The following is a 21,712-nucleotide window of genomic DNA, read 5'->3' on the forward strand; positions in this document are numbered from 1 at the left end:
CGCTGATTTTTGCGATAGAGTGGCCTCTTTAAACATTACGAAATACACAGAGTGAGTGAGGGGGGGGGGGGAGAAGCACATACATTACGAAAAGATATTGAATGACGTATCCTTTTCCTGAGAACTTTCATCCGCACCGAGTATATCTATAGAGAAAGCTCCTCCAATCCGCTGAGCTCCTTCAAATGTTATATACTCCGGCTGTGCGTTCTCTCTCATACAATATTTACATTTTAAAAAGAGTCTTTGCTGCTCTCATCGCGAAAACGCGTTTCGGCAGCTCTACGTCCAATCGCAGAAATCGATCGCTCCAAGTAGTCGCATCCGAATCTGGTCAGACCGCCCGGAGATAGGCGCAGGCGGCGGCGCGACGTGCCGGCACGTCAACGTCCTGCGGCCCAACGCGATATACAAGCGAGGCAAGGCGAGAGCTCGGCGGAGAGTGATGGTTGGCGCAAAGGCGCTGGCGGCGGCGCCTCTAATGAAAAAGCAATCGCGGCGCCTTTCAATTTGCGCCTAAGTGACAATCCCCGCGGATTATCGAATCGTCGACTGGCTGCAGAGAAAGAGAGAGAGAGAGAGAGAGAGAGAGAGAGAGAGAAAGAGAGGCGAATCGGCGGGCGGGTAGGGGAGGTGGGAACGGCGGCACGTCTCGCGGCTACGGATACACGCACGCGGGCGAGCGGAGAGAGAGGAGAGCGGCGAATCTATCTCGGCGTGCTGCGTGTGTTGGAGAGGCGTCGTCGACCCCCTGCCGAGCGCGTCTCGGCGAGCCAATGGTCTCGGCGGGAAGGCCGTGCCAGCGCGAGAAGGAGGCGGTCGCGCCTGCGCGTTCCCGCCCATCCCCTATCGGCGCGCTCTCCCTGCCGGGCCACCGCGTGCTCGCCGTCCGCGGCGCCCGCCGCCAGTCACCGTTCGACCCGAGTGCGCGAGCTACTCGCCAAGCACCGCAGGCCCACGTCGCGACGAGGTCGGCTCGCTGTTGTCGTCGTCCCGAGCGTCTGGCGCGCCAGGATTCGGCGGGCAACCTCCGAGGCAGGACAGCGCGCCGGAGCAGCGCCGCCGGGCGCGCCACCAGCCGCAGCCACGGCCACGACCACGCTCTTCCGACCGGGCGCCGACTGCTCCTCCAGTCCCCCGCTGCTCAAGGTAGCTACTCCGCCGATCCCCGTCGCGCGATCGGCGGCCGGCTGCGATCGTCGAGTCGACGGCCGCGCGCGCACCATCTCTCTCTCTTTCTCTCTCTCTCTCTCTCGCGCGTCGCTCGGTAATTCCATCATTCTCTTCGGAGATTACGCTTTCTCGTTTGCACTGCCTGCGCCCGATTAAACTACCGCCTCACTACCGCGCTCCAAGTGCTAAATTACGTGCTCTCATGAGCGCTCATTCAATTAGCCGCTATATGTGTGCGCAACTCGAGCAGCAGACTCGAGCGCGACGGGCCTGCCTGCTGCCTCTCTCCACCTACACGTGCATGCTATTATATATACGTCTGCAGACACGTCGCACACGCCTACGCCTCTGTGTCGTTCCACTATCGCGCTCTCTGTCTCTCCTTTCCGGCTCTCGTGCCGTTTCGGCCTCCTGTCCTCTCGATCGACCATTTCTTTTCTCGGCCTGTGCCGGGCAATATCACGAAAAAGCCTGTTTACTTGACGTCGCACTTGCGTAGAACAGCGGCTGGCTGGCTGGCTGACTGGCTGGCTGCCGGGGCGCGCGCAACTCAATCAAGCCAATTAATATGCATATGTGCTCGCATCTATCGCGAACCATGTAAATTTCCTTTGCATATCATCAAAATAATGTTCGCGCACAGAGGCATGCAAATTTTTAACCCCAATCGTCTCAATTATACACATTCAGCATTTAATTTCCGGCGGCAGTGCTGATATGACCCACAGAGCTCCGCCACGCTGGGACTTATTTTTGAGTGTTGCGCTCACTTTTCAAGCGTCATTCCTTCTTTCGTCCGCGGGGCGATATTGTCTTGGAGCTCCACGGGGATCGAAGCGCCACGAGAATTGCCGACAGATTGGTCGCGCGCAACTCGATGCCAAATTTCTAACAGAGAGCGTAGATTCTTTTGCCGACTGACGGATGCAAATTGACGGCGCGGCCTAAGTAACTTGAATGTAAATCACATGCTTCGGTGTAAGTGGTACAGCTCACTTAACGAAATTCGCACGAAATTCTAATTGCCTATCGAAGAAGTATCGCTTAGAGCAAATCCGCGCTTAACTTGGCATGCTTTGCGGCGGGGGGGGGGGGGGGGGGATCATCACACCGACGAGCTGACAATCTTTGTTCCGAGTAGTAGCCGTATACGTAATACTGAATTACGAGGATAGCCTAGTTGAATTAGTGTCTTATTTAGAAATTCCGATGGCGAAGTCGCTTAATCGCGTAATTTACGTAATTTAAGCTTCAATCTTTGTCTTTAACATAATTGAAGCCGTGTCTCTTAACTGGAGGCAATTCGCGCTAAAGATTGTTTTATTGAAATCAGAGGCTGAGACGGAAAATTGTTATTTGAACGCAGATTGGCCGTCGTGGCGCAGTTTGCTCGAGTCGAAAAGCCACTCGCGAGCGGACGGCTGGTGTTCGAACCTTTCCGCTTGCCGGCTATTTTCAGGCGCAGCGCCCGGCAGCTGACCCTTACTTAATCGAGCGCAAAACGATTGGACCGCGAACGATCGTAGAATAGCAATTCGAGAGCGCCGACGAGGCTTTGATTCGAGCCTCGCGCGAGCCGCACACAGGCGCGCGCGAGGCAAGTGAGTTTCTCGAAGGAGCGAGGCGAAAGAGGTCTCGCGGCTAATAAAAGACAGCCGTTATATGGGAAAAGTTGGCGGCCGGGTAGTTGGAAAAGTGATAAAAGTGGAAAGGAAGATCGGGGAGAGATGGGTTAATACCGAGATGCAGCGCTAGGCGAGCTCAATAAAAATGCGATTTCTCCGTCACTGATATAGCTGCGCGCTCGGGTGCGGCCAGCGCGGAAAAGAGTTGTGTATAGTCAAAGAGAAGACACGCCTTCGTCCTGCGCAGGACTCTGCGTGTGTGTGTGTGTGTGTGCGCCGCAGCGCGAGCCGCAGCACCAATGTTCTCCTCGTCTCCCCCGTGCCTCGCTCCAAAGAGAGATAGAGCTGTTTTACGCTTTTCGACTTCTTCGAGATTTATCCCCCGTAGCGCTGCTCGCTAAATCGCCTTCCGCTCGGAATTTACGGCCGACGCTCTGTACTAGCCGCGCCATATAATGTGCCAGTGCACACATAAGACAGACTCGCGCGCATTAATCCTGCGCTCGCGTTGGCCTGCCTCTGCCCGCGCGCACGCCCAGAGATCCGTAACTCACAGCCGCCACTTTTCGCGGCTATCGGCGTTCGTTAGCCGGGGCGCCGCGCGGCGTCCGTAGACCCGACGACGACGGCGACGACGAGCGCCGTCCAAGACGGATCGTCGCGCGCACCGACACCGAATCAATAGGATCGGTCCGCCGCGGCGGCGTAGGTCTCTCGCTCGGCGCGCCAATTGAGCTCGTTGAATCTGTGCCTCGAGCCAGCGCGCGGTTACGTATTCGCTGTCGCGCTGGCGCGCACGCAGACGCGCCGGAGAGTCGATGATCGGCCGACTTTCGATCCGACGCGCGCGTATGCGAGGGAATTGACGGCGGGGCCGGGGCGAGCGCGCGGGAGCCAAACAAACTCATCCGTGTAATTGCTAAATTGACAGATTAATTGAATCAATGCCGCGAGCTGGGCCGCGCGATCCCGCATCCGCGCCTCCGCCGCGCTCGGGGTTTCGGGCGCGCAAGGCGAGGCCTCGCCGCTCCGCTCCTCGCTGAATTGCATAAGAATCGGCCAGGCCCCGCCAACGAGATGCGAGCGAAGAATTCAATTTAGATTAATTGACGGGCAGCGCGCCACCAGCCGCGAGACAACGCTCTCTCCTCGCGCGAGTGTTGCCTTCGAGTTTGCAGGGCCAATGAAAACAAATGCAATCAATAGCTGCTCGCTCGAACAAAGCACCACCACTGCACTGCTCGCTTGTGTCGTTTGTAATCCAATTTTAAATATTCAACCGGTTTGCTGCCTACTCTCCGTTCTTCAGTTAACTCTCTCTCTCTCTCTCTCTCTCTCTCTCTCTCTCTCGCTCTCTCGCAGTCGCAACGCCAACTGTAATTGGCTATTGAGGGAAGCTGCTCAAATTTCCACAAGGGGTTCATCTCATGTTGTTATTTAATCTACGTTAATCACGCATCTCTCTATCAGCAGACGCAGCCTTTTAAACAAATAGCCTTTTCGCTCGTTCTCTCTTTCCGCGACGCACATAGGTGTTGCTAGTGGCGAAGCGCGGAGAAACATCAAAAACAGATTGCCGAGGGGACGCGAAATTGAATCGGGCCGCGCGTACACGTATGACAAATTGACAAGTGTCGCATTTTCGTAATGAGCGAGAGCGCGCGCGCTTCCGTGCGTATACAGCCGCGCCGAGAGAGCGACTCTAATTGCGTTAGCCTAGTCGCTTTTGGCGTACCACTTAGCCCCCCCTCCCCCGGCCCCTGTCGCGCGCTCGCACTCTCTCGCTCTCGCCGATGATGGCAAACATCAAAGAAAACAAAATTATCGCTGAAACGCGCGCTTCATCGCTGTATCGATTGCGTAAATAATTTAAATGCTGCTGCCTCTCTCCGCCCGCTGCGCCTACGCAAGTCTATAGCGCTCCCGAAATGTTAACAATCTGCTTACTTAACAATTAAATGAGATTTATAAAGCCGCTCTCGTTCTCTCTGCGGGATAATTTTCAAACGCTAGAACATCGAGGGCCAATTAGCTTTGAGGCTTCGAGCGACAAAGGCCTCTCGAGTAAGCTCGCTGCCGCCGGCCGCCGGCCGCCGGCCGCTTCCGAGGCATCATCGGAGAGCGCGGAGGTCCTGCCGACGGGCTCACGGCGGGGCGGCGCGGAGACAATGGCCCTCGGACGTAACGTGCCGGGGCATCGGGCGCCTTTTATTCGCGCGGACGCCCGGACTCGGCTGCGCGCGCCTAATGCACTGGAAGCCGCGCCGCGCCGGAAGTCAATCGGAATCTCAATGCCCCGGACTCGATTTTCGTCACGCTCGCCAAGGCCCTCGTCGTTTACGGCGCCCTTTCTTTATTCCGCGCGCGCCACCGTCCCTAAATCATCGCGCAAGCGCGCGCCGTTTCCGGGCTCGCCGACGGAAAACACGTATATGGATTTCCATGCGAAAGGAAGCGCCGGGGGCCTCGGGGCTTTTCGCGCGAGACTGCGAACGGCGGCGATGATAAATCGTCGCTCGACATCAATTCCATCCTATCGGCGTCGATCCGATCGGTGCCCGCCCCGGTCGTCCCTTCGCTTGCCTCTCGCTCGGCCGTTCGTCCGAAGGCGCAACGCGCGCGGCACGATATTCGATTCGCGCAGCATCGCCGTCCAGCCTTTCGCAAAGCGCGCCAGCCACGCACTAATCGACTAGAATTGAAGTTAATAAAGCCGTCGGGCTTGACGTATATATAGAATATTTCTTAACGAGATATCGCCGGCTATTACAGCTGAGCGATCGTTACATCCTTCGCGCGATACAAATACCGAAGGTTTCGTCGCGCGAGATTCCGTAAGCTACGTCGCCGCCCGGGCAGACGGCAATTTGTTGGCGGTTCTTCGCAATTAATTTGGCCGCCCCTCCGCCGGAGTTGCAAACTGCGCGCGGCGCGGGAGTTAGGGGAGTGGCACACCTGAGGCTTTCTCTCGAATAATAAACGGAGCTCTCATCTCTCGCGGCCCGTGCTGTTTCGGCCATTGTGGCGGGCTCGTTCATTTAAGCGCCAGTTGCACTTTGCTAATAAGCAAACCCGACGCGCGCCAAATGCCAGACGCGGATACACAGCGAGGCCACGTTCATTACTCCGCGTGTGGTTTTAACCGCTGCGTGTGTGGCTAACGTTTTGATTTATTGAAATTGGATGTACGCTGGGGTTATTGGATACTCCCCTGTTAAGCAGTTTGCCTTGATTAACTAACAGTGTCTCGCTACGCGAGATTTTCCATTAGGTAATCTTGGCGATTGCCATCGTTCAAATCAACTTTACTCGGTGTCGTTTGCTTTCTACATTGGCTGTATCTGGATTTTTCGAAAACCAATCGATTACTATCCACGCAAACAGATCAACAACGTTAATTGGAACGATTCGTAAAAGTCTACCAAACTTGTTATTTTTTCAGTACACACGCGATGTTCTGCTTTATGGTTGAATGACATTTTTTTTTATTCGAAAAACTTTCTCTCCTCTGTTTGCAGTTCGTACAGATGTTGAATTATAGACAGTGTGAATTTATTCGAAAAAGTAACCGTTCAATCGGGAATTTTTATCATCGCACTTTCCGCAAATATTTCATGGGCCAATTTTACGTAGTAGCGGAGATAAATTAAAAAATTTTTTTTTCGATGCGCAAACAATCACTAATTATATCGATAAAGTGAGTTACGGTCATGTTTATGTTTTGTTTGCTGATGGAAATTACAAACGCCACTTTGTTCTCGTATGTATCTACAAGAAAGATATCACGAATATTGAAGAAAAGAAAAAAATAGAATTCAAACAATTTACGTATGTTTCGAGAGATGAAAATAGCTTTTGTTGTTTAACGATAAAATATCATTTCCCTATACCGAATGATTTTAATCGATAGGCAAGTTAAATTTACAGCAAGATTAACCAAAATATAGAAATATTTTCTTCATAGAATACACGACTTTGTGTTATTATTTCATGAGGTTTCCGTAAAATTATCATACGGGTTAAAAATAAAAGAAAAATGTAGCCACTAACTGCTAATTCTGTATTCCCGCTCATGCCACGATTTTCATGAAAAAAAAAAAAAAAAAAATAGGGGAGGAGTTAGGGGTCGTGAGTTGCCTCGGGCGAGTGTTGGAAAAATGAGGGAGTTGAGGGGACGTACGATCAAACGAGCGTTACAAAATTAAGTTAGGAAAATGATCCATTTTGAAGATTCGAAGAAAAAAAAATTCAGTTAAATGTTTGGCAAATTTCATTACAAAAGGCAATCGAATTTGATTTTGCCATTGGTTGCTACTGCGGACCGACCATTGAATAAATATTGGTCATTGAATTATGCGATCGTCAAATTGATAAATTGATCGAGCTGCATGTAAACGCAAACCTGGCGCATGCAAGCGAATTCGCGCTGGAATATGGCTGGCGTTACGAGGCGAGGTTAGACCGCCCGAAGAACGGTCAGATGGAAAGGCGATTGTCGAGGCGCAAGAGTCGTCTTCTGAGAAAGAAGCGCCTTGCCTCCCCGCATCTAATAAGCGAGGCTGTATCACACGCTAGTGACTGGAAGCTAGCGGGCTTATTGAATTGTGTCATGCCAGAATAAGGGCTAACGCGCTGCATCCAATTTCAGCGGCTTTAATTAATTCTCTCCAATTCGAGTGGAGTCCCTCGGCTGCTTGTATTAATAAAACAGGCCGACACTGCATTCCTTATAGTTTGCCATCGCGGCTCTATGCCTTCACTAATAAAACATTCAATTTGCACGCCCGAATTTCGGCCAATTGACGAACGCGCAGCCGTTGTCTTTTCTCCCATAAAATCTCACTTATGTCACGCCAACCGTTGAGCAGTCGCAAGCGCGAGTCGACGATCTAATGGACTTTCTCAATTATAGACGCGCTCTTGTTCCCCCCCCCCTCCCTCTCCCTCCTTTTCTTCTCGCTCTCTTTCGTGTCTTTCTTTATTGGTGATTATACGAAGCTTAGCGGCCTAACGCCACAATTTTATAACGACCATGCGCTATTTCAAATTTACTAACGTAGGCGACGATGTTGCTTCGTATCAATAGAATATTGCTCGTATCTGTCCCAGTCTTCGCGCGTACGAATCTCGGCGACAGAGAAAATGATTGAACGGCAATTGCACACAGTTGGTAAAAGCTAGGCGTATCGATGTTAAAAGAATCGGAAAAAATTCATCGCAACCAAATATTAACAATAGAAATAGTAAGAATAGCGAGGTGGTTGGTGTGTGCCAATCGAATATATGTGAGTTGCAATTGAGAACGGCGTTAATTGCGCAACGCAGTTGGCAGCGGAATATTGCCGGCGATATACGTCGCGTGTCAAATTATTGAATGTTGACGTCAGCGGAGTGTGACTTGGTGCGAGCGACTTAGCGTTGCCGACGGCTGCAATTATACAATTAGTCAGTCGGTAATCGAGCCCTCGATCGCGTAAGATGCGCCTCCGTATTTCTGGAAATTCTAGCGTCTAGTGCCGCTATTTTGTCCGCAAAAGTGTCTTTCTCGTAGATTTTTCCACTCTGCCGAGGCCGCGCTAATCATCGTAAAAGAAGAGATGAGAGAGAGAGAACTTCAATGGCAATTTTCGTTCTAATTGAATCCATCAAGTATTTAAGAGGGTTCATTTAATAAGTAATAAAGCGGCATTTTGTTTCGAGCCACATCTCGTATTTCACTTGTAAAGCCAAAGCCGGCGTCCCTCAGTTGGGCATGTGGGCCCGGCAGCGCTCTCGCAGGAGCGCCGGCGATCGAGCCCCCGGAACTGTCGTTGCGATCGGCACGATCCCGGGGACAGCGGCAGCAGCGCCGCAGGAGGAGGGCGGCGCGAGAAAGTAAGGCGACCGCGCGACTCGCGAAGGGTGCGAGAAACTAAGTCCTAACTGAGTTGCGCTCAATTGACTGGTGTGCTTGTTTCGCGAGGTAACTTCCGAGTCAGCGTAATTGCGTTTCTTTGTCGGGCGTGCATGCGTGGCGACGTCGGCTGCGATCGATAAGCAGGCGCGCGCGAGCCAATTGTCTTCGCCGTCGCAAGGCGCGGCGCGGGCGCAAAGTCGCGGGAGTAATTAGCGGGATACAGCGTGGATGCGGCGTGCGGGCTTGCGGCGAGCCCCCGTTTGCGGCGCGCGGGGGCAATCGGATGATCGCGCAATAAAACACGCATAGTCGCGGCTAATCCGGAGAGCGGGAGCGCCGAGCAAATATAGACTCTGGCAATCCGCCCTCGGGCGAACGACTTGCGGCGCGGGGGAGGGGGGCGCTTGATACCATACGCTCGCGCACCAGCAGTAGCAGCAGCAGCATGGCGATTAGCGCTCGGTCCATTTGGCCCCTTGTTACGCGCTCCTCGTCTTTTTTCTCTTTTTTTCGGCGTTTCACTTGTCGCGCGTGAGCGCCAGCGGCGCGCATGCGCCCGCGACGGGGGGGAACGAGCTGCCGCGCACACCTAAGTGGCTGCCCTTCGCCGGCGGGAGGCGGGGAGAGGCTGCAGGTTCGCCCGCGGATCCGAGCGCGCAGCATCCTTTGATCCGCCGGTGGCATGCGGCATGGATCAAATTTCAGGCGATGCCCCAGCTTGTTTGCCTTGCGTTCAACTGAACAAACACCGCGCGCGCGCGCGCTCTCCGTATCAATTTTCCGCCTTTCGATTCGATTTGCCGCGTGCTAATTCGCGCTCGTGACTCGTCGCCCTCGGTCGCGAGTCCGCTGATTGGTTTTCGCTGCCGCGCGGGATTCAAGACGAGGAGCCATCAATAATCGAGCGCTGATCCGCGGCGGGCTTACGGCGCGTCATCAAGCGGGTCCAGTAGCGCGCGCGAGAGCCGGGGAGTGTCTCGTGTTTCAAATTGAACATCTGCTCTTGAGGTTTATAATCCGATCATCGGCCGCGTAAGCTCTCGCGCTGCGGGCCATCGCTCGCCCGTGTCGAACGAGCAAAGATCCGCCGGCGATTTCGGCCGCGACGATCTTCGCTGTCGCGGACTCGCGCGCCTCTGATTGGCTTGCCGCCGGCTGCTTCTGCCGCTGCCGTGTGGCCAACAACAATACTCTAATATCAATTTCAAATTTTAATTAGCATGATCTGGCCGGGCGAGCCACACACACGCGCGCGCGCGCGATCTAAAATTCAATTTATCCCTTGGCCGCTCGCCTCTCTCTCTCTCTCTCTCTCTCCCTCTCTCGCGGCAAAGCCTGCGCGCGCGTGGCGTTACGTAAAGGCTACGTGCACGCACACGCACACGCGCGCACTCGCATTACAAATTGACGACTCTCGGCTTATTAAGTTCGCTCTCGAGCGATGGCTTCAATACCCTCGTTACTTATTTACGCGAGTTTAGAATGCTCTCCCCCCGCGTCGATGTTGGCCTGCTGCCGCTGTAATGGGGATCGACGTGTTATCTCGTTTCGGCTCTCCCGTCGCCGGAAGTCCAGACGCACGCACGGCCCTCGCCCGCGTCTACGTGTCTCTCCCCCTCGATATTACCAATGCGGATATTCGCAATACCATGATTGACATGTAATAACTCATTATTATTTATTAGATTGCCGCTGCTGCTCCTCTTCCCTTCATTGAATAATCTCTGCCGCCGCAGCAGCTTTCTTCGGCCTCTTACTCAACGCTACGCTCTGCGCGTTGGTTGTTTCGCAGATTGGCTCGGTACATGCCCAGCAATCGTCGTCTCAGCGAGCCCAGCAGCAGTCGTCGCCGACAACCCAGCAGCAGCAACAGCAGCAGCAGCAGCAGCAGCAGCAGCAGCAGCAGCAAGCAGCGCGGGAGGCTCAGGCGACTCAGTTGGCAGCGGCGGCGGCGGCGGCGGCGGCGGCGGCGGCGGCTGCAGCGGCGGCCAGCGGCGCGTCGGCAGCGGCGGCAGGAGGCCCAGGGGCGGCAGCGGCCAGCCGGGCGGCGAGCGGCGCGGGCATGTTCTGCTACCACTGCCCCTCGGGCCTGCCGGCTCCGAGGCTGCCGCCTTCCCTCGAGTACCCCTTCGCACCCACTCATCCATGTGAGTTGGCATGCACGCGGTGTGCGTGTGCGTGCGCGGCTTTGTGCGCGTGTCGCGCGAAAAAGTGCCGACGAGCGACGACGCAGCTGCCGGTAGAGAAGGCAGCCCTGGGGAGTAGGTGAGCCGATGGCCGAGCTGCGCGCTCCGTCTCCCCCCGCCCTGCCGCTCGCCCCGTGCCTCGTGTGTTCCTTGTCGGGATAAACAGATTAGGCAACTACGTGATAAGTCGCTAAGTGGCTCGCTCGACGACGGGCCAGCAGCGTCCCTGCAGCCGAATTCGCCGCGCGCGCGCGCGCGCTCTCCGCTCTAACTACAGCTCGTTATGCTCATTAGTGGCTTAGCTCTCGCTCTCTCATTAGATTTCTCTCCCCTCCAACCCCACCCCTCTCTCGCTCTGTGCCGCACAATGGATCGGCCGAAAACCACGCGGCATTACTAGCAGTCGCTAATAAATTGGATCAGCGCGACGATGGGGCTCAAAGAAATACAGACTGATGACTCCGGCTTTACTTTTCCCAACTCTGATCCAACGTCTTGAGTGGATTTCCATTCCTGCGAGATACCCGTCGTTAAATTTATTTACGCGCGCGGCCAATCGATAATTGTGCCGGATTTTCGCTCTTCTTCCTCTCGCCGGCCTTTCGCGCGCGCCACAGAGCAAAGTCAACAATCAGAGGTGGAATACACGACGGAGCTTTGCGTCAATTTTTCAGAGCCCAGCGAATTAATTTGCGTTTTTTGCTAAGCCGTAGCTTAGCGTCGCGGTAATTAATTGCGCTGATTGCTTTGCATCATTGATGAGCGGTGCTCCGCCACCGCCGCCGCCGCCGTTCGCTCGCACGCTCTCTCTCTCTCTCTCTCTCTCTTTCTCTCCGCAGTTGCGCTCGTTCGCTCTTTTCGTCTCCCTCCGTTCCGCCGCAGGTCGACGGCCTAGTTTGTTGTTATTCTACTGGGATTTCCACAGTGCGACACATCGGCGCATTGATTTTCGGGTGAAATATCATTTTTCCCATTCGCTTTCAGATGCCAGCTACTCGGCCTACCATCCGGCCTTGCACGGCGTTGGCGAAGACTCGTTCGTGCGGAGAAAACAGCGGCGAAATCGAACGACCTTCTCGCTGATGCAGCTGGAAGAGCTCGAAAAGGCATTCGCGCAAACGCACTATCCAGATGTGTTCACCAGGGAGGATCTGGCGATAAAAATCAATCTCACCGAGGCTCGAGTACAGGTAATTGTGCAGTAGACGCTGATTATATAACAATCGCGACTGGCGGATAAGCAAGGTGTACGTGCATATTTAGTCGGCGTTGAAATCTCCAGTGTGTATATATATATAGCTAATGGCGTGGTTAGTAACGAGCGATTGTAGTCTACGCTTGGCAAGGAAAACAATTGATCTCAATGAGCGGAGCTCGATTGCGAGCGACACTCGCTCCATCTAAATTCACTCGCGACTCTGCGTCCGCGCCGACGAAAATTTGCAGCGAGAGCTCGCCGGAAAAAATAGTCGAGCGCACGCACGCACGCAGTCGCGCATCGGCATGGCGGGCGCGAACGAGAGAGAAAAGGAAGAAAAAGGGGGAAGAGAAAAACAGCAGCTTGGCAGTTCTCGGTGGGCAGGCGCGTGAGAAGGAGCTGCGGGCCCCGAGGGTCTCGCTGACACCCTCAACCTGACATAATCTTCTGACGAACTAAGCCGGTAATTCGCCAGATTGTTACTCTCTCTTGCGCGCGCGATCTCGCTCTCTCCCTTTCTCTCTCTCTCTCTCTATTCCGCACGTCCCTTCTTCACTCTCATGTCTGTGTTTCTCTGCGCGCAGTGCGAGCGTGCTAATTTTCCTTCGTGCGCTTTCGCGCCGCCGGAATTAATCTACATTGAAATCGTGACTTATCCGCTTTTATTTTTCCGAATGGTCAGTCGACGTTTGCAAATTTTAGCGGATGCGTGCGTCGTTCGGAAAATAATCAGATTGGCCGCTTCATCGGAGAAGAAGAAAAAAGCCGCGGTCGTGTGGCAATCGCGTCAAATAGCCAACGAGTGTCGCTTTGATTTGGAATTGACACCTGCTGCACAAGTTGAAGTCACTTGGGCAGAATGAATCTCTGAAAACAAACCACGCGCGCCACATCGAGTATTTCGTGCGCCCTGGAAAGCCCATTGTGAATATCCGATGTGGAAAACACCACAAGCAAAGGTCGAACGACTGCATAGTTCATTTAACAGCGGCACACAGCATGTGACACGAGTTTGTCGCCACTTGTTTGTACATACGGACCCTTCAGCTCAGGGGCGGCCACGTGCCCCATTAAAAGCTGCAGCGCTCCGCGACAATACACCCTTAATAAAGGAATATCGTACTCCGCGTGAGCGAGACGCACAAGCCGGATAACGTCTTTATACCGTGCGCCGGGCAATTATTAGATGTTTACTCCTGCGACTTTCTCGCGAAAACAATACGGGATTTCAGTGATTCATGATGCCTCTCTAGAATCTCATTAGCGACAAATGTTTGCCTTTGCCAGCGAGAGTTCTCCTGGCTAATTGCCCGAACAATTTTCTTTTCTTTCGCAAATATCATCCTTGTGAAGTGCACTCCATTCGACAACAGAGAGAGCCTATGGGTTATTTTTTTCGATCGCGGATACATACGTGTCTCGTCGAAACTCGATTCCGGAAAGTCAAACGAGATTGCGAGACAAAAGTCGTCACCGTCGTCGTCGTCGTCGTCGATTCCGCGGCGGAAAATCCAAAGTCAATTTGTAGATTTGTATCGAAACTCGGCAGCGAGAGACAGGAATTGAAAATCCGGACGCCGGAAAGTTGCTTCGTGCGCAACTCGATCGAATTAAGAGTTTTGGCTCTTATACGGCTCTTGCGGGAGCCGCTATTGCAATCGATTCGGCTAGACTACGCAATTTGCTCTCGGCCGAGTAGCACTGGTACACCCTCTTATTCCAAAACTAAATCAAATTTGTTACGTGTCGCTCTCTCGGTATTGCTTACAGCGACCCTCGCTCGAGCACACCCCTTTCATTTTGAATTTCATTGCATGCCAATTTTTTAACGCGCGCGCGCCTAACTCGGTAAGGCTCGCGTTGCACGTTTGATTTTTCACTGGGTCGCACGGCAAGGCCGACGTGTACGACGCACGGCCGGGCTGCACGAGGCTGCAGAGCCTTCGGGTATGACGCAATTACGGCGGCGCAGACTCATTGTTTCATTAACGAAGACAAAGGGAATCTGGAATAATGGACAAATAGGCGCGTTTATGCAGCGGCAGTTCGCCCGCGTGCGCTCGCGCGACTTGGCTCTCGCGTCTCGTTTTCGCCGTCGTCGCTCGCTAGTTCTCGTCTCGTTGCTACTCCAATTAGGCGCTCCTGGGGGGGCCCGAACCGAGAGGCACGTTTTCCCCGCGACTTTGCGCACACCACGCAAATATCGTCTCTCGTGCGCGATCTACTCAAATCACGTTTCCGCTCGAACCTCGCTGCTTTACAGTCAGCCGACAACAAGCCTTGCGCCTGCGTTTCCGCCCTCTCTCCCTGCTGCATTTTTCACGCGGCCGATACAGCGCCGCCGCGCCTCAAGTAGGTCGTGCCGCGCGTCTTCCAAATCCTGGCCCTCGCGCGGATCGATGAATCAGCCTTCGGGGCAGAGGGGCGCAAAAAGAAGTAACGCGAACGCGCGAAACAAAAAAAAAAGGAGAGGAAAAGAAAAAGAGAAAAAAGCAAACGTGGGAAAGGAGACCGCGCGGTTGTTTGACGCGCGCGAGCCCGCAGCAGCCCTCGCCGCACGACCGCGGCTCGCTGCGCTCAACGAGCTCGCGTCGCCCGTGGGAGAGAGAGAGAGAGAGAGAGAGAGAGATCGAGTAACTCGCTTTTCACTCGACGAGCGTTTGAGTTGATTAGGCCGAACAAACTCAAGGCGAGCAAGCGTATGCGCCCACGAGCCGTCGCGACGAGAACCGGCGTGCGCTGATTTGGTGGCGCGCGGCGCGCGGACTCGCCGGAGCCGCGGGTCGGAGAGAGTCGCGGAGGTGAACGGTCTCAAGACGTATTTAGGATTAAATTCAGATGGAAAAAAGGCAAAGCCCGGGCGGAGGAAAGAGGGATAAGTGCCGAGAGTAGAGAGAGAGCGCGGGTGGGGGGGAGAGGGGTGCGAGTAGTGGGGTAAAAATTCAACGTTGCGCGCTCGATCTCGGGGGAATCGCGGCTTTGTTCCCAGCTATTACTCGTTCCAGCAACCCTTAGGATATTATTATATCTGGCCGTCTGGCGGCGGCGCGCGAGCGTTCGCGCGCCACTCGACAGACGAAAGAGAGTGAGAGAGAGCGTGCTCCCGACGTCGTCGTTCGCGCCACCTTTTTGCCTCTGTCTCAAGACTGCCCCGGGCCACGACGGGACAGGGCCGGAGCGCCTCGTCATATTTATTTTATTAAACCATTTGGCGTGCGCCTCGCTCGCTCCGCCGAGCTTCTGCCGAAGCCTCGACTCGCAGCAGCTATCCCCGGCGCTCCACTTGTTTCCTCGTCTTTGCGGCGACGCCCTGCCTCTCGCTTGTCTCCTCCACGCAAGTCTGCTTGCGACCGCCCTTTTATATAGCTACCCTCCCGAGCGATGCTGGATTTGTCTCTCTCCCTCTCTCGCTCGCAAGCTGTCGTATCGAATAACAAGCGCGCTTCCGTGCTTGATTTGCCCCTCAAATCCTATACCTGACGCAAGACGCCCTGCAGCCTGCACGTTTCCTCGGCGAAACTATCGCGACGCAACTGGAGGTACGAAGCCCCGCCGGTCCTTCCGCGATACACTCCGATAAAAGTCGAGCGCCAAATTGAGATAAGATGTCTGCCTTCTGTGTGTCAAGAGGCCGGCGCCCCGGCGAAATTGGATTCTACAGCAACCACCGGGCTATATTCTTCTTCCTTTTCGGCGATATTTCCTTATATATTTTTTGCTCCCCGACGCCCGACACTTCATCTTGTAAATAACCAAAGGTATTACCGCGTAATCACTTTATTTTCTATTTCCGAGAGGGATGCCCAGCCGGCTACGCCAGAAGGAAAATTGAAATTTATCCGGCGAGCTTCCTTTTCCTTCGTTTCTCATTATCATTAAAAGAATATTTTTTTTTCCTTTTCTTCTTCGAGAAAGAAAGTCGCGAGTCGGAAAAGGGGAGCTTTTTTGGAAGCCTCTGAAAATTCGAACAGGCAGCGGCATGAGAGAACGGTTGAAGGATGGCTCCGGGCAAAACCTCTCTTATGGCACTTGATGGGGCACAAAAGAATGTGTTTGCTGGCAAAACGTGTGGAAGAGCCGGCAGAGGAAAACTTTAATAAAGCCCATTTTAGCCGTGATTACGTCTTGTTAGGCACGTTACTAACGACTCGACACTCGCTTCTTCCACCTGGCTTCATTAAACATGCAGTCTTGACTATTAATGCCCCGGCAGAAACGCAGAAATCGCGCTAACGAACCCGTCTCGAGGGATCTTTCTCTCCACCTCGCGTCGGCGACAAACGCGACATTAGCAGCGCTTTAACGACGCAGGCAGCCGCGCGCTCGTTCCAGAAAAAAATATTCGTCGATTACACGGGCCACAAGTAACACGCACAGTCGCACCGCCTCCGCCAATTGCAATTTTATCCACTAACGATTGTTTGCGCTTTTCTATTTCCAATCCAGTCTCGGAGCACTGCTTGGCTAAGTTCACGCTAGTGGCGTCTGACTAAACTCGAGTGCGCTCTACTCGAAATTCTTCCTAATTGCGTTGTCAGAGTTACTCGGCTCATTCTCGCGTAATTCGATTGTTCCGACGCTCGTCGCGTGCACGTTATCGCGCACAACGCCGTTTGTCCAAGACACACGCTCGACTTGGAGCAGTCGCCTGACGACTTTGCGCGTTAACGTTGCAGGTGTGGTTTCAAAACAGACGGGCCAAGTGGCGCAAGAGTCAGCGCCTGCAGGAGGAGCAGCGCAAGCGCGAGGGCGCGAGCTCGAATCCAAGCGAGTCGTCGAACCCAAGCGGCGGCCAGCAAGCGAGCCAGCAGCACGACTCGGGCCTGACGTCGGACGACGCGCCGGGCAATCAGGAGGCGCTGAGCGGTTCGCGTAGTCCGAGCACGACGTCGACGTCGGTGAGCCCACGGCCAGGACTCCACGGTGGACCGACACCTTCGTCGGCCTCGCCGCAGCCTCGACTGACGCCTCAGCCGATCTCCCAGCACTCCACGCCGACGCAGCAGCAGCAGCAGCAGCAGCAGCCGTCGAGTCTGGACTCGCAACAGCAGCAGCAGCAGCAGCAGCAGCCGGGTCTAGCTGCGACAGCCGGAAGTGGACCGCCCGCCGAGAGGTGAGACGGACCGACTGCCGGATGCTCGCCACGCGCCATTTACTCGCATGCGTAATTTATTTAGCAACCGCTCTCACTCGTAAATGTATCCTCGTTGCCTATTCACGGACGAGTCGTCGCCGTCCGGACGCAGCGTGTTGGACGCGGCGCCAAGCTTTCGTTCCGCGTAGGGCTGCTCTACGTAAGAGCCGCAGCGTCTCTTTGGCGACTCGCTCCGGTGTGTACGCGCGCCCGGCGGCACGATGAATTTCTAATTGAAAACTTGGAATTGCGGGCTAACGCGATCAAAAGTTAGACCGGGAGCGAGCGAGAGAGGACGATGTAATAAAGCGCCACGCTGGCAATTATTCATCCGCGCGTTGCTCTGATGCAGTTAGCGCTATCCTCTCTACTCGCTCGCGCTCTCTCTCTCTCTCTCTCTCTCTCTCTCTCTCTCTCTCTCTCTCTCTCTCTCTCTTCTCTCTCTCTCTCTCTGCCTCATTCTTGACGAGGCAACTTTAATTGAATGGATTTGACTCGTCTCTGGCGCTGCCAGGCTAACGAGCAACTGGAAATTGATTTTCTCCGCTCTGGCTTCTTCCCCGCAGCCCTGTGAGTGCCGGACCGGGAGGCTTCCGACCGGTCGAGACCACGGCCACCTCGCTGTTCTTCTCGCCACACCTGGCGGCGCAGTTCTCGCCGCCGCTGTTCGCCTCCAAGTTCCAAATGGCAGCCGGCAGCCCGGTGAGCTCGCTCGTGTCGGCGGCGAGCTCGAGCGCGCCGTCGCTCTGGAGCACGGCCATGGAGTCGTCGTCGAGGGCGAGCAGCCTGCAGGAGATGCTGTCCTGGTCGCCGGCCAGCTGGGCGGCGGCGGGCTGCACGAGCTCGCTGTGCGGCTGCTGCAAGAGCGCCGGCGGCAGCAGCAGCGAGCAGCAGCGCAGCAGCAGCCTGGCGGAGCTGAGGCGCAAGGCCCACGAGCACAGCACGGCCTCTGCGCTGCTCGGCGGCCTCGCCAGCGCCGCCGGCTTCCACTTCCCGGCGCTGCCGCTGCCCCTGCTGCCCCCGCTGCTGGGCTTGTCGCGGCCCAGGCCCGAGCCCGCGGCCCACCACCTGGCACACCTGCAGCCGGCCGCCAAGGAGGAGCCCTAGGTCGCCGGCACTTGGCGCGCCACGCTGGGGACGGCGAGAGCGCGGCCCGATGTACCATACCGATAGCCGACTGGCCGACGCGCGGCCACGGCTGTCCATAGAGAGCATAGCGTAGCCCGTAGCCACGCACCGGCGCGCCCGAGAATCGTAGCCTTTGCATCGTCGCGGTGACGTTCGGACGAAGCAAGTGGTCGTGCTGCCGAGGACGAGCCGGCGTCCCGTTGCGCGAGTGCGCAGCAGCGTCGGGCGCGCCAAGGCTCGTTGGCAATCAATGCGCCTCACAAGAAAAGCCGCGCTCGGCTCCGCTGCCCCTTCCTCGGCCAGCCGCCGGAAGAGAGAGAGAGAGAGAGAGAGAGAGAGAGAGAGGCGCGCGACGAAGGGGTACGTCTCGGCGAGAAGGGGCTGCGCGAGAGGAGAGCGCGCGGGCTCGGCGCGGCCAATGGGGATAGAGGCGCCATTGATCGGCACGTGCCGAGGCGCTTCGGTTCGCCACCCGTCCGCCGCGCCCCACCAGCTCCTCCGCCGCGCGATATGGCGGAGGTACTCCATCGAGCACGCACACTCCGTTACACTTACTGCTAAACCGTATTAATCAACGACATCGCGGATTTAGCCCCGCGCCGGCGCGCCGAGACAAAGCGCCGGCGCTGCCGGCTCTTTCTTTTCGCCTCCCCCCGGGCCAGCTCAACGACGCGCGGCTTCCGATTTCCACTGCTACGGCCCTCCGCCTCCCGCGCGATCCTCCGCGCGACTGAGCGCCCTGCTGATTTCGCTCCCGCCTGCTCCGACGAGCTATTCTGCCGCGCGTCCGTCTCCGCGACTCCGCCGATTGCTCCTTTTTTCCACTGGCTCTGATTAAATTACTGGCCCCCGTAAATTGTCCCCCGACTGGACTGACAGCAGGCCCCTTTCTCTCTCGTTGCTTTCTCAATGCTCTGGGCTCGTACGCGCGCCCAGCTTTATGAATCTTCGTAGGGCAAACGCGAGACAAGCAGCTCTTACACCTTTCGCGCATTCGTTCGGGAAGCGTCGTTGATTTTCATGTCACGCAAAACCACGTAGAAGACAATAATATTTTTAAAATATTCGTGTCACCTTTAACTAGCTGTATAAGAAAGGATAAGTGTAAAAAATTTTTGTAAATACTACCACGACCTAAGTCTTAAATAGAAATTAGACGATAAAAGAATTCGTTGAAATAGTTTAACCATTACAATTTATAAAATATACAGTTTTCTCGCGTGCAATATAATCTTAAATAATTTCACAACTTGTAATATAAAATATGTGTAATTAAATAAACGATATCAGTTATGATTCTGTAAAAAGCTTACTTTTTATTTAATTTGTACCATTACTATCAATCTGTGCTCTCGCTTTGGCTCGACAACTCGTATCTTAAATACGAATGATTGTTTGATCCTGAAATTCAACTCTTAGTTATGGCAATGAGGATCAGATCGCTGAGCTGATTATTTTTGTACATTGTCTGACTTTAGCCTTAGAATTCTACTTGCAGTGCTTCAACAGACTCAGCAATCTAATTTTTCGATTTTATATATTAATATATCATATATTGAAAACAATCTTTCTGAGCACATAATCAAAACATTAAAAAACTCTTTTCAATATTGACCGAGTATGGAATATCATTGAAAAATTGAATCCCAGAAAGCAGTTCTGATGTAACGTTATCTCGCACGTCAGCGAATGATTAGCAATTTCAATGCGATAAAACAATGCGAATGCAATTTAAATAATTGATGGAGTGGCGCTCAATTGTGAAAAAGCAATTGACATCGGTTTCTCGTTAAAGTGTAATTGATTTTAAGCGTCTCAAGTAGTTGTATGGCGTGTCTATTAATCTAGTAAGTTTATAAGATCTTCCAGCAGTGGGCATACAGCCTCTCTCGTAAATAAAATGTAACCGTTGATAAATTCTTATTGATCAATTGGCTTGATGAGAGTGCCGAGAGAGAGAGAGAGAGACAGAGAGAGAGAGGAATCAGGACGCTTGAAATGTTTTGTACCAATCAATAAATCATACAGTTCGAATCAATTAAACAATCCGCCGCGGAGAATACCCATTGGCTGAATCAACTGCAAGCTCGCGCGATTATTTAAAATGTCATCGCTATTGCTCGGCCTTGTTTTTATTTTATTTCACTTTGTTTTTTGTTAAATGATAAAACCGAATGATAAAAAATGGAAATCCGTCGCGCGACGGTGCGCGAGTATGAAAATTCGCGCGCGAGCTTATTGAAGAAAACGTTGGTAATCGGCTAAAAAGCCAAGCACGGAATAACGAATTCAATTAATCGGATAAGCCATTAAAGTTTCACTTTGGAAAAGTGGAGAGAAAAGAGCAGAGTTAGCACGCTGGCACGTATAGGCGTATAGATGGAGAATGAAACGCGGCTTAGTTTTTTGCCCTCTTTCTCTCTTTTTGCAGCGCGGGCTTCGCTAAAATGGCGTTTGAGCGCGCGATGTGTAAAGCAAAAAGACGCGAGAGATATGGGGGGGGGGGGGGGGGGGGGACAGAAAAGAAAAAAAAGCAGTGAGAAAAAAAAAGTCGGCGAGAGAAAGCAGTAATGGGCCAGAAGATTAAATGCCGCACGCGAAGTGTGTAGGAAGCCGGCGGTGGCGAACCGCGCGTGCGTTGCGCGGGTTATCGAATTGGGTTTCGGGCTAAAAAGAGTGGGTGGGAGGGAGGGTTGAGTGGCGAGAGTGCAGGTAGTTTCACTCAGTCGCGCGGGGCTATTATCATGCCGACGCGCGAGCGCGCTTATATAGATTGGCCTTTTAGCGTCTGCCACCACTTTCGTAAAATGTATCAAGTGATTTATTAGATATTTGCCCTCGAACGCACACGGGCGCGCGTTTGCCGTGCGTAAACTCGCGGCGGGCGAGCAGCTACCAGCCGCGGGATTAAACCAATTCGATCGTCACTAATTATTTGCCTAGATTACGTAACGCATGCCTCGCGCGTGTATGCACACCACTCATTACGCTCAATTGATCTACATTATCGTTTTATACTCCGCCGCGCTCCTCAGCCTCCAGACATTGTTTCGCTTCGTTCGTTTGATAACCAATCGCGCGATCAACTTTCTCTTCTTCGCCATGGCGTTTTGTGCTTTTACAAGCCATCGGTTTTCCAACTATCGCCCACGGTCCGAGCTTCTTCGTAAACAATTCAAAACCTTAAATTTAAGCTGTAGTCGAACGAAACGCTTACTTTGAATACTTGAACCGTTAAACTCGACATCAATAATGCCAATTCGTAAGCAAGTTGCTAAACATAGTTGCCGAGCTTGAAAGCTCGAACCAGCTCGAAGCTCCAAAGCAAGTTTTTGCCTTCGAGAGTCGAGCCGAGTTGAGCCCTTGCGAAAA

General features: G+C 53.9%; 1 protein-coding gene across 1 annotated transcript; it reads left to right on the top strand.

The window, feature by feature from the left end:
• The first annotated feature begins 1,016 nt into the window (after window positions 1-1,016).
• Window positions 1,017-19,612, top strand: LOC131673365 (cone-rod homeobox protein-like). The gene is made up of 5 exons (XM_058951290.1): window positions 1,017-1,149; window positions 10,487-10,841; window positions 11,865-12,070; window positions 16,755-17,191; window positions 17,779-19,612. Exons 2-5 carry the CDS (start codon window positions 10,757-10,759, stop codon window positions 18,317-18,319), a joined length of 1,269 nt encoding a protein of 422 aa, XP_058807273.1. The 5' UTR covers window positions 1,017-1,149; window positions 10,487-10,756; the 3' UTR covers window positions 18,320-19,612.
• The last annotated feature ends 2,100 nt before the right edge of the window (window positions 19,613-21,712 follow it).

Source organism: Phymastichus coffea, unplaced genomic scaffold (genome assembly GCF_024137745.1).
Source record: "Phymastichus coffea isolate CEN01 unplaced genomic scaffold, Cenicafe_Pcof_1.1 PCOF00174, whole genome shotgun sequence".
Classification (NCBI taxonomy): Eukaryota; Metazoa; Arthropoda; class Insecta; order Hymenoptera; family Eulophidae; genus Phymastichus; species Phymastichus coffea.